This window comes from Camelina sativa, chromosome 18, assembly GCF_000633955.1.
Source record: "Camelina sativa cultivar DH55 chromosome 18, Cs, whole genome shotgun sequence".
In the NCBI taxonomy this organism is placed as follows: Eukaryota; Viridiplantae; Streptophyta; class Magnoliopsida; order Brassicales; family Brassicaceae; genus Camelina; species Camelina sativa.
In genome coordinates, this window is record NC_025702.1 from 8,749,810 (window position 1) to 8,761,936 (window position 12,127).

Below are 12,127 nucleotides of genomic sequence, written 5' to 3' on the forward strand. Positions count from 1 at the left end.
AAGACTCAGCGGGACAAGAAAGAATCGCCAACTGTCGCAGCAAGAGTATACGCACTTACATATGTATATTCTCACAAATTGTGAGGATATTATGGAATATGAGAGGTACATTTTAAAATTAATATGAATTAAAACTTAAATTTATAATTTCATATCTTCTAAAATTCGGTTTTTTTTTTGGTTTTGTAATAGGATTTACATGGCGTTAATACGCTCTTACTACCCGACATATACCGAGGAGCAGCTTGATGAGCATAAGCAAATGGATTTTGCGCCTTGGTTGAAATATTATGTAAGTGTTTTACTAGCTTGGTTTAATAAAAATTTAATATTAAATATCATTAATTTTTTTAAACATATTTTTTAAGGTTAACGATGAAGGGAAAAAGGACAAACATTTCCAACATGGTTAGTAGAATTAGTAAACGGTCCCAAATATATTGCAACGTCTTGTCCGGGGTATTGCACGAGGGGATATGCATTTCAGATTGGGTTTGATGAATTGAATTTTGTTATTGATTGATTTTTGTTAATTTAGTTATGCTTGAAGATTATTTCTAAATTTTGTTGTTTTTTTTGTTGAAGGAACTATGGTTCTTATGTTGCAAACACTTCTATGAACCAGGCTAATGGAGAAGCTAGTGCTTCACATTCACCTAGTAGCGCCGTCCCAGATTCTCAAGGTTCAGAAAATGTTCCAGTGGAGATGAGCATTGAAGAATTCGTTTCTCAACCTGGCCGATCACTTATCCCCCGCTTAGATCCGTATGGTGCTCCAGGGATAACATGGTTTTGTGATTCTCATAATGGCATCACAAAATCCATTTGCATATGATGTATGGAATCCTCAAAACACCATATGCAAAGTTTTCAGTTATGCCTACAAAAGAACAAGACATTTGGTTTCGGCAATTTGCGGTAAAGTTTTCAACTTTAACAACTTAATTTTATAACATTGTTTTATATATTTTTTGTTAATGCATTTTCTTTATATTTTTAGCAAGATTTCAATTGGTAACCAGATGTCACCAGCCAAGTTCGAACAGCTTTCAAGAAGTATGCCGCACTACGATATTCTAAACAATTGCATGAGTGGAAGCAATTGTGGAAGAGAGGAAAGGTGCCAAAAAATGTGAACGAGGATCTCTTTAAAGGTTTCATTCAATATTGGGGGGAACCAGCTACAGAAGCAACATCCTCCCAACATTCTCAGAATAGAAGAAGCGAACGTGGGGGGGTTGGGTATGGCTACCCATAACAATGGTCCAATAAGTGCCCATACCCGACAAAAGCAACTTGTAAGTTTTAAGATTTTCTATAATTATTTTCTTTATCATTAATTAGACAATCTTTACATAATTTAAATGTTTCTTTTAGACTGCTAGGGATGGTGTGGTACCAGACTATGTTACTTTGATGGAGGATATGCACACCAACAAAAAGACCGGCCAATTACAAGATGGTAGAGCTAAGCTGCTTGTTGAGAGTTCGAGGAAGCGGGAGGAGGAGATGCTACAATCTCTTGATGGATCGGAGTCTACGGTTGAATTTAGAAGAGAGAAATTAAACGAAATTTTTTTCGAGGTAACATTTATTTTTAAAATTTTTGTTTTACTTTTGTTTTGTTTTAAAATATTTATATAATTTTAAAATGCATGTGTAGGAAACTATTAAAACCAAGGGACATGTTTTTGGACTAGGCAATCTCTCCGAAAGAAGTTCGGTTTCTCGTTCATCGGGGTTCTCATTTGCTCCCACCCAAGAGTTCCAACAAGCTATGCAAGAGAAGGATGCTCGGATTGCAACTTTGGAAAAGGAAATGGAAGAACAAAAAGCGGAAATGGAAGAACAAAAAGCAGAGAACAAAAGAAGGGACGAGGAGTACAAGAAGAGGGACATGGAGCTAGCAGCCTTCATGAGTGAGATGCGGACAAGACATTCCACTTCTTAGGTTTTTTTGAATCTTTGCGTTCTTTTTGGAACAATTATTTGTTTTCGGTTATTAGAATATTTTTCACTTAAAACATATTTTCTCTCAAACTTATAACTTTCTGAATTTAAATATATAAGCATTTCAGTTTTAATGAATATTTTCATAATAAAATCTGTATAATAATGCTATTTATAAATATATATATATATATATATATATATATTTCCGTCGGAAATCTGTCTGAAATCTGTGAGAAATGACGGAGTTTCTCGAAAACAAACTGTCGGAATTATGTCGGAAACGACGGACTTTCTCGAAAACAAACCGTCGGTAATCTGTCGGAAACGACGGACTTTCTCGAAATTCCGTCGTTGAATCGTCAGTTTTTCCGTCGGTTCGACGGATATTTTCCGATATTGTTCTGTCGGTAATTTCGTCAGAAATATATTTCTGACGGATGTCTGACAGCAAATTACCGACGGGATTACCGACAGAAATGTCTCCGACGGCTGTCCGACAGGCTGTTACTGACGGATTTACCGACAGTTTACTATTACTATTACTGTTGGTAATCTGTCGGTAAATGCTTGTCGGAATTCCGTCGGTAATTACTGACGGATTTCTGACAGATTTATTTTTCCGACAATCTAGAACCGACGGACGCCATCTGATAGTAATTTGTCGGTAATAGGTGTTTCCGACGGCTTACTGACAGTTATGCTCGTCAGTTTTAAGCTGTTTTCTTGTAGTGTCAATTACTCTTGTTTATAGAAAATGAAATTTAACTTTTAGTTAAGAAAATGAAAATAAGAAACTATTAATTCAAATAAGTCAATGACAATCGTTCATGTAGTTTTTCTCTCTCCAAATGTTCATTTTCAGATCTAGTTTTTTTTTTTTTTGGTCTGGATCTTCATTGTGGTCTCCATTACAAACTGTAACAGGAGTGAGGTAAGCTCTCTTCTCTCACATCAGAGCGATATGGTTTTTTCTGGCAGGCATTGCGGTTGTGGCCCCTTCCCAGTGGATGAAAGGCTTCGTTGTGGTTCATTTTGGTTTGAAGACGCCGCTGGAGATGCAGAGAAGTCTTTCACGGCTTAACCGCCTTGTTAGAGGCTGCAGCGGCAGTGGAAAACACTTGCGGATTGGTGGATTTTCTAGTGATTGTTAGGTGGTTAACGGTAGATCCTTTTGATGATCTTAGATGGCTAACAGGAGTTTCTGGCGATTGAGAGGTTGTTGAGCTTCTTCCTCTCTCTATCCACCGTTTTTTGTTTCCACCGGATCAGATCTAAAGTTTGCTTTACTTCAGAAAAGCTTTTTGGTTCACAGATTCGGAGAGCAAGGGCTTGGATCTGAGTTGTCGTTTTGCTAGGAAGGGTATTCGACATTCATTGGATGGCAGAGTGTCGGAGACATCAAATGTAATATTGCACTATCATGGATAAATGTAATATTGCACTCGTCAAATGTAATATTGTACTATAATGGAGAAATTCATCCTCTATGTTTGGTGGTGCTTCGATTGTGAGAGATGCTTGTGGTTATGTGGGTTATCATGCAAGAGAAGCGTTTTCGCGAATGGATTCGGCCTGTGGGGTGGGTTTAAGATGTGTGTTATATATGGTCAGTGGAAGCTTTACGGAATTTACATGTATAGCGGGTGGTTGTGGCCATTGATAGCGCACATGTAATGGAGGCGATCACTAATCCCAAGAGTGGCCTCACTTTTGTTTTACGCTAAAGGAGATTCATCAAATATGTGTTGGGTTTGTAACTTGGGAGTGTCAACAAGTTGGGCGGTCTGCTAATCGAGTGGCTTCAGCTATTGCCAAGAGTGTGACACGGGATGAAATATTTCAGTCGTGCTTGGCATTAGGAGGTCTCTCATGGCTCCATGAGCAGATTGTTGCAGAAGAATAAAAAGTTCTATTGGAAGGTCTACTGCAATTAGTAGTGTTTGGAGAGCGATCTGGCTTCATTATCAAGCACTTGCAGTGTACTCTTCTTTTAATTGGTTTTGTTTCCTCTCTCCTTGGTTTTTTTATTACTCCAACTTTTTCCTTGTATTATTAGAAGACAAAAAAAAAAAAAAAAAAGATTTTAGGAGATTTTTTAGAAGATTTGATGTGTTTTAGAGTTTTTATATTTAATACGATAATGGCCAATTTTTCTAGTTGGCAATTATTTTGCATTAGAGAATGCGCTTAGCAGAGCCATTATATATATATATATATATATATATATATATATATATATTTTCATTAATCTCTAAAATAGGACAAGGCACATTCTTTGTTTGAATTCGTCTTAACACGTAAAACTTGATTGAACTCAATGGCGGAGTCACCGATGTCTTCCTCCGCTTCCGCCGTCACGGGTGGCCAACCGCAGAAGCATAAGCCGTCGAAAGAGCCGACCTCAAATCCGTCACTTCCAGATGATTTGATAGTGAGCATCTTAGCCCGCATCTCGAGATCGTACTACCCAAATCTTTCCTTAAGTCTCCAAAAGCTTCCGATCGATCCTTGCTTCACCGGAGCTATACCAAACCAGAACCCTCTTAGGCTGCACCGAGACTTTTCTCTACGTGTGTTTAAGCTTCCATGATGAAGCAAACCCTCGCTTGTTCACTCTCTACGGGAACAAACCTAATAAAACCCTAACCAAGTACACCACTAAGAATATGAAGGAGTATCTTTGGGCTCCAACGCCAATTCTCAACTCTCCGCCTGTGGAATGGTTAGCTATCATATCTGTTGGTCACAATCTTTACGCCATTACCGCAGACATCCATGATTCTCCATGCTCTAACTCTAACGTTTGGTACCTTGACTGTCGAACTCACACTTGGCTTAATTCTCCAAGAATGCGAATGGCTCACACAAATAGTGACTTTGATGGGAATATGTATCTAGCAGGAAGCTCTGAAAGTCCAGATTCTTTGAACTGTGTTGAGGTGTACGACACTACCACTCAAACATGGAATCCCGTCCCGTCCAAGAAACGAATATGCAAACTCAAAAATATGGAAGGAATTATTTACATGAACCTTGATGTAGAGTGTCCTAAGAAAGCTGTGGCTTTTAATCCAAAGGCTAGCACATTGGAAGCAGTAGGATTTGATACGGATTTGAGTTCTATTTGTGTGATAGAGAACATAGCCTATTGTTATGACCATAGTGGAAAGTTTAGATGGATTAAACTTAACACAAAGGGAGCAGTTTGGAGACCATTAGGGGGTTTAGAAGGGCTACCTAAGTTTCCTAATTTCACTACTGTTAAATTAGTGGATTATGGTGGTAAGCTGGTTGTTTCATGGGACAAGAATGTGCTTGCGAGTAAGTATGAGGAAAAGATGATTTGGTGTGCAGTGATTTCACTTGAAAAAGGCAACAATGAAGAGATTTGGGGGAAGGTCGAGTGGTTCGATGCAGTGCTTACAGTACCTAAGTCTTACGAAATCTTGTGTACTACTACTGCTACTCTTTGATAAATGTCGACTTTTGTATATGAAGACTTTCTTCTCAATCGAACACAGTCGTCGGAATCGTTATAATAGGAAATCTTGGTTTTGATTCTGATTTGATATGGTTAACAAAAAACCGATAGTTTTTATATTAAAAATTAATAATTAGTTAGATAACCAGGATAAAATTAGAGTTTTGATTTTGTTGAAAATTCATGGATATGAAAATAATAACACTAATTGTTTTAGGTTGTAAATGACACGTTTATATTATTTGGTGTATTATTATTCCAATCCAAAACAATTGGTATTAAACATCCAAATAAAAATAACATCGGTTTTTTGGCATTTTTTCCTTTTACAATATATCTGATGAAATTTATTAAAATATTTTATTTTCTACATCTTTTGGAGAATTTTTCCAGTTTTTTTTGTAATATCTTATTTGAAATAACATGGGTCACTTTTCTAATCTGTTTTCTATTTTTTACTAAACCAAGGTATTTACTAAGAGCAGAAACTCTCAAGGTCTCTCAAAATTAATATTGTAATACATATAATTTTATTTTTATATATTTTTAAAAAACTCAAAACCAATTACAAATTGTCACGTGGAAAGTTAGTATCTCAAGAGTTGTCAAATGAGAACCAATTCTCATCTTTCACTCTTGCTTTTTATTATTTTTATTTTTTATATTTTTTCAAACAGTAATGAGAACCTCCAAATGGTCTAAGATTTTCAATCAATCCTATATAATATTTGTTTCGAGTGACTTATTACATTTATGAAAGAAAATCTTTTGAAAACCGTAGAACTAAAAAAAATTGGTCCCCTCTCAAAATTATAAAATATTATCTGATAACTCATTTGCTCTGCATCCTATATTTTTCTCCCCTGTTTTTCAAAATATCGATAGGACATGACGATGATGTTTGTGAAATGCTCTCAATAATCTCTAGACGAGTCATTCGGTGTTTTACTCGAAAAAGGTAAACAAATCTCATATCTAATCTTTCAGTTTATCAAGATTTTTGTTTTGTTTTTTTGTTGGGTTGTGGATAAAGTTAAGCAAGTATTAGTTTAGCTAAAATTTCAGGATACCCAGATCTGGAATCTCTCGATCCATGAAACAACAATCTAGATCTAGATCCACAATTTCTCAAGATTTTTGTTTTTGTTTTTTTTTTGGATTCTGAATGAATAGGGATGAACACAAATTAGTTTAGCTAAATCATGAGGAAAAAAGCTTTAAGGGTTTGTAGAACTCATTACTAGAGTATTAAAGAAAGGGTTAAGTTAAGAATTAGAGTAAATGGCACTTGTTCAGAGTTTATATTAGAGCTAATTAATTTGATGTGGGATAAGTCTTTGGAACCTTAACCTTGCTTTGTGGCCGTGTCTATCCCAACCCTCAAGAGACTTATTTTTCGTCGTTATGAACAATCTGGTGATGATAACAAATCTCTTTCATTGTCATTTGATACTCCACATCTGGTCGACGTAGAATATTTTGATACTATGGCGGTTAGGTATCAACAAGTGAGTTTTGATTCGCTTGTTGAAGCTCGTATCGGACTTCGAGTGACACATGATGTGCGGGCCATTCTCCAAGGCTATAAAAATGTGTGTTATTTGTCATCCAAGGAAACGAGTAATGTAACAAATTTTCTCACTGGAGTACACAATGTCAAGATCCTCTACTTGTCTGTTGACATTCTTCAGGTCAGTTCCATCAATCGAATTTAGATATCAAAACACAGTATGGATATTGATTAGTCCATAACAATGGTTAAAGGCTTGACTCTTGATTTGGTTTTGTTTTTCTTAGGTGTTTTGTTGTTGCCCTGATACAGTACCAGTATTTAACAACCTCATTCATTTAACTATTGAGACTAAACGAGAAAGACAGTGGAAACCATTGCCAGCTATACTCAAGAACTGTCCAAATCTAGTGTACCATACTTACACAATCCTTTAATTAAATTAACTGTGTCACGTTTTTCGACACACACATAGATTTTGAAAATCTTCGCTTTATATTTTAGGGACTGCATCACATACATACATTTAGATGTAGGAAGGAGGACTGGTGCTTATACAAATATCGTAGTGAGTATGAGGGAGTGGTCGCTCGTACTTGCCTATCATCAAGTCCGGTCAAGGTTCTAGAGATACTGAACTTTGATGAAACTTATGAAGTAGATGTTGGAATTGTTCATGGCTTAACGGAGAAGATAAAGCAAGTCAAGCACTTCATAAATAAAATGCCGAATCTCGAGCAAGTGATATTGCGCTTTCTTTCATCAAATGATGAAGATGCAATGATGAAAGTATTCAAGATACTTGAGAAGTTTCCTAGAGTAGCTTCATCCAACTGCAAAATCAAAGTAATCTCGGATAACCTCAGCTTATCATCTAATACGTCCGACTAAATGTGTCGGGGTCCTTGTCTTTTGAAGATAATTTTCTCAGGCTATGATATGTATATATTTTGCGTCTCCTTAGCATGTATTTATCATGCATTTAGCTAGGATAACTGACTGTTTTGCATCATTTTCTAGTCTTTTCTGTACACTTTGCATGTCTAGTTAGTTTTTGCATCATCCTTGCATACATTGTGCATTTCGGAGTATTTCAGGTATCTAGGAGACGTCGGGAACACTCAATCGAGCCACTATCAAGTACCCAGTCGGGAACACTCAATCGAGCCACTCTCAAGTACTCAGTCAGGAACACTCAATCGAGCCACTCTCAAGTCACCAGCACTCAATCGAGCCAATTTCACTCACATCGCTCGAGCCTTTCCTACTGACACCAATCGAGCCACTGGACGCACACAGACAAAATCGTGCATGTTAGGAAGAAGCTCCGTCTGACACGCTTCAGGAGACTCCCGAACCGACGCTCTATCTTGTCGCTTTAAGTTTTAGGGATTTACATGTTTTTACTATAAATAAGTTTTGCTAAGTCTTGGCAGAGACATCTTATCTTTTATCTCGTTTTCTTTTCCTTAAGGTTAACCTAGCCACCAAATACGTTCTAAAACTTTGTATTCCGATATCTTTGAGATTATTGAGTTTTTGCATTGGATTCCATCTACAAAGTTGTTCATCTTATTTTTATCCACCTAATAATGTTTGTTTCAATGTTTTCTGAGTTTGCATCCTTGATAATGATTTTAGTGTGGTTGTTCTTGAGGATGAGATAGATTAGGTGGAGGAACTTAGGATGTAGAGTGTTTAAGATTTGATTTTATGATTCCCTTCTGGACTACAGTTAGAAATACTAGTTTCTCTCTGATCATTTGGAACTAGGTTTTAGACATTTCCGTACCCAAAAGGTGTTCGATAAAATGTCTGACTAACTAGTGCTAGAGACTTACGTTCCTACCCTTAGAGATTAGTTGTCTAGGATGTTTGTTGATGTGAATGAACTCGTTTGTCATGCCTGCTCGACCATGTTTCTCTAGCGAGAGCTAGGTATGGAAGTGGTTGAGTCTGAGTAGCTTTTGCCAAGAGATTGGATTAGCTAAGTCGTGATGTTCATTGTCTAGGGATAGTTTGCTTGTGGCATGTTAAACACTCTGTAGACTAGGAGACTTCACCGACATCAATTACTCCCATCCTTAGGACCTCTTTCTTTCTGATTTTTATTACATTCCTGAGACTGTTTCGTTTCTTGCCTTTTAGTTCATGCTTAGATTCGTTTCTGATTTTTATCCATTTTCGCTTCTTGTCACACATTTTCGTTTCTAATCGTAGAACACATTTCCGTTTTGCATTTAGGACTGTTATACAAACACTATCTTTGAATTGGCTTGACTTGTGATTCTTTGATTGCATCTTAATTGTTAGTAAAGTTCTCCAACTGGATTGACACCTTAAGTATTACAACTGCATAAGGTTGATTGAACCTGCTAGGATACACAAAAATCCTAGTNACTCAATCGAGCCACTATCAAGTACCCAGTCGGGAACACTCAATCGAGCCACTCTCAAGTACTCAGTCAGGAACACTCAATCGAGCCACTCTCAAGTCACCAGCACTCAATCGAGCCAATTTCACTCACATCGCTCGAGCCTTTCCTACTGACACCAATCGAGCCACTGGACGCACACAGACAAAATCGTGCATGTTAGGAAGAAGCTCCGTCTGACACGCTTCAGGAGACTCCCGAACCGACGCTCTATCTTGTCGCTTTAAGTTTTAGGGATTTACATGTTTTTACTATAAATAAGTTTTGCTAAGTCTTGGCAGAGACATCTTATCTTTTATCTCGTTTTCTTTTCCTTAAGGTTAACCTAGCCACCAAATACGTTCTAAAACTTTGTATTCCGATATCTTTGAGATTATTGAGTTTTTGCATTGGATTCCATCTACAAAGTTGTTCATCTTATTTTTATCCACCTAATAATGTTTGTTTCAATGTTTTCTGAGTTTGCATCCTTGATAATGATTTTAGTGTGGTTGTTCTTGAGGATGAGATAGATTAGGTGGAGGAACTTAGGATGTAGAGTGTTTAAGATTTGATTTTATGATTCCCTTCTGGACTACAGTTAGAAATACTAGTTTCTCTCTGATCATTTGGAACTAGGTTTTAGACATTTCCGTACCCAAAAGGTGTTCGATAAAATGTCTGACTAACTAGTGCTAGAGACTTACGTTCCTACCCTTAGAGATTAGTTGTCTAGGATGTTTGTTGATGTGAATGAACTCGTTTGTCATGCCTGCTCGACCATGTTTCTCTAGCGAGAGCTAGGTATGGAAGTGGTTGAGTCTGAGTAGCTTTTGCCAAGAGATTGGATTAGCTAAGTCGTGATGTTCATTGTCTAGGGATAGTTTGCTTGTGGCATGTTAAACACTCTGTAGACTAGGAGACTTCACCGACATCAATTACTCCCATCCTTAGGACCTCTTTCTTTCTGATTTTTATTACATTCCTGAGACTGTTTCGTTTCTTGCCTTTTAGTTCATGCTTAGATTCGTTTCTGATTTTTATCCATTTTCGCTTCTTGTCACACATTTTCGTTTCTAATCGTAGAACACATTTCCGTTTTGCATTTAGGACTGTTATACAAACACTATCTTTGAATTGGCTTGACTTGTGATTCTTTGATTGCATCTTAATTGTTAGTAAAGTTCTCCAACTGGATTGACACCTTAAGTATTACAACTGCATAAGGTTGATTGAACCTGCTAGGATACACAAAAATCCTAGTATCATTTTGGCGCTGTTGCCATTTGGGATTTACTTTGCTACATTTAAGATTTCAAGTTTTGCAAGATTAAGTTATGTTATATTTGTCACTCTGAGTACTGACTTGTTTTGGTTGTCTACTTGTTTGTTTTGCATCACAGGAACCTGTTCATTGCAACCTTGCATGCACACGAGATCAAGAGGACATCAAAATCTCCTTCTGCCTATTGACGACATCAATCAGTTACAAAGACCAAGACAATCTCGTCATCTCACTAATCATCCCGCACCAGTCACTATGGAACAACCGAGTGGACCAAATCCGAGACCGCAAAACATTGGTGTTGGGGATGCACCGAACACTCATACTCAACGTGCTGGAATCGTCCCTCCCGTTGTGCAGAACAATAACTTGGAGATGAAAAGTGGTCTGATCTCCATGATCCAAGGAAACAAGTTTCATGGTTTGCCTATGGAAAATCCACTAGACCACTTGGATGAATTTGACCGTCTGTGCAGTCTCACCAAGATCAACGGCGTGAGTGAGGATGGTTTCAAGTTGCGACTCTTCCCATTCTCCCTGGGAGACAAAGCTCACCAATGGGAGAAAAACCTCCCCAAGGGATCCATCAACACTTAGGATGACTGCAAGAAGGCATTCTTGGAAAAGTTCTTCTCCAATGTAAGAACTGCACGTCTCAGGAATGACATCTCTGGTTTTACTCAGAAGAGCTCTGAATCATTCTGTGAAGCCTGGGAGCGTTTCAAGGGTTACCAGAGCCAGTGTCCTCACCATGGGTTCATCAACGAGTCACTGCTGAGCACTCTATACCGTGGTGTACTTCCAAAAATCCGCATGCTGCTTGACACTGCCTCTAACGAAAATTTCCTGAACAAAGAAGTGGATGAGGGATGGCAACTCGTTGAGAATCTCGCCCAGTCTGACGACAACTACAATGAAGATTATGACCGCACAGTTCGAGGTGACGCCAGTTCTGAGGAGAAGTACAAGAAAGACCTCAAGAACATCAATGAGAAGCTAGACCGTATCTTGCTAAGTCAGCAGAGGAGCGTCCACTACGTATCTGAGGATGAGCCTTTCCAAGTTCCAGATGGGGAGGGTGAGCAGTCTGAAGAGATAAACTATGTCCAGAATCATGGTGGATACAACAAAGGTTACAACCAATACAGATACAACAAAGGTTACAACCAATACAAGGAAAACCCAAATTTGTCTTACAAAACTAAGAACATTGCTAATCCGCAAGATTAGGTGTACCCTCCACAACAACAGCAACAAGGTCAACAAAAACCTTTTGTGCCGTACAATCAGGGATTCGCGCCTAAGAAACAGTTCCAGCATGGTTATCAGGCTCCGTCAGGACCCCCACCAGGATTTCCATTTCCACAACTTCCACCTACACAAGCTCCTGACCAAGAAATGAAACAAATGATGCAACAAATTCTTCAGGGTCAAGCTAGCGGTTCTATGAATACTGCTAAGAAGTTTGCTGACCTCAGTCAGAC

At 37.9% G+C, this 12,127-nt stretch overlaps 1 protein-coding gene and 1 pseudogene across 2 annotated transcripts; both read left to right on the plus strand.

Moving 5' to 3' along the window:
- On the plus strand, positions 4,271–5,426 carry LOC104763260 (annotated as a pseudogene).
- On the plus strand, positions 6,172–7,975 carry LOC104760884 (putative F-box/LRR-repeat protein At5g41630). 2 transcript variants are annotated; one of them, XM_010483880.2, is made up of 4 exons: positions 6,172–6,392; positions 6,908–7,125; positions 7,232–7,356; positions 7,449–7,974. In XM_010483880.2, the coding sequence occupies exons 2-4, from the start codon at positions 6,922–6,924 to the stop codon at positions 7,570–7,572; spliced, it is 453 nt and encodes a 150-aa protein (XP_010482182.1). In that variant the 5' UTR covers positions 6,172–6,392; positions 6,908–6,921; the 3' UTR covers positions 7,573–7,974. The 2 variants fall into 2 exon arrangements, with proteins under 2 accessions (XP_010482182.1, XP_019095547.1); XM_019240002.1 differs by having other exon boundaries at positions 6,182–7,125; positions 7,449–7,975.

Coding starts and splice junctions, on each gene's coding strand:
- LOC104760884 (XM_010483880.2), top strand. CDS start 6,922: ATGGCGGTTAGGTATCAACAAGTGAGTTTTGATTCGCTTGTTGAAGCT. Junction 7,126..7,231: donor TGTCTGTTGACATTCTTCAG/GTCAGTTCCATC, acceptor TGTTTTTCTTAG/GTGTTTTGTTGTTGCCCTGA. Junction 7,357..7,448: donor AAGAACTGTCCAAATCTAGT/GTACCATACTTA, acceptor TTTATATTTTAG/GGACTGCATCACATACATAC.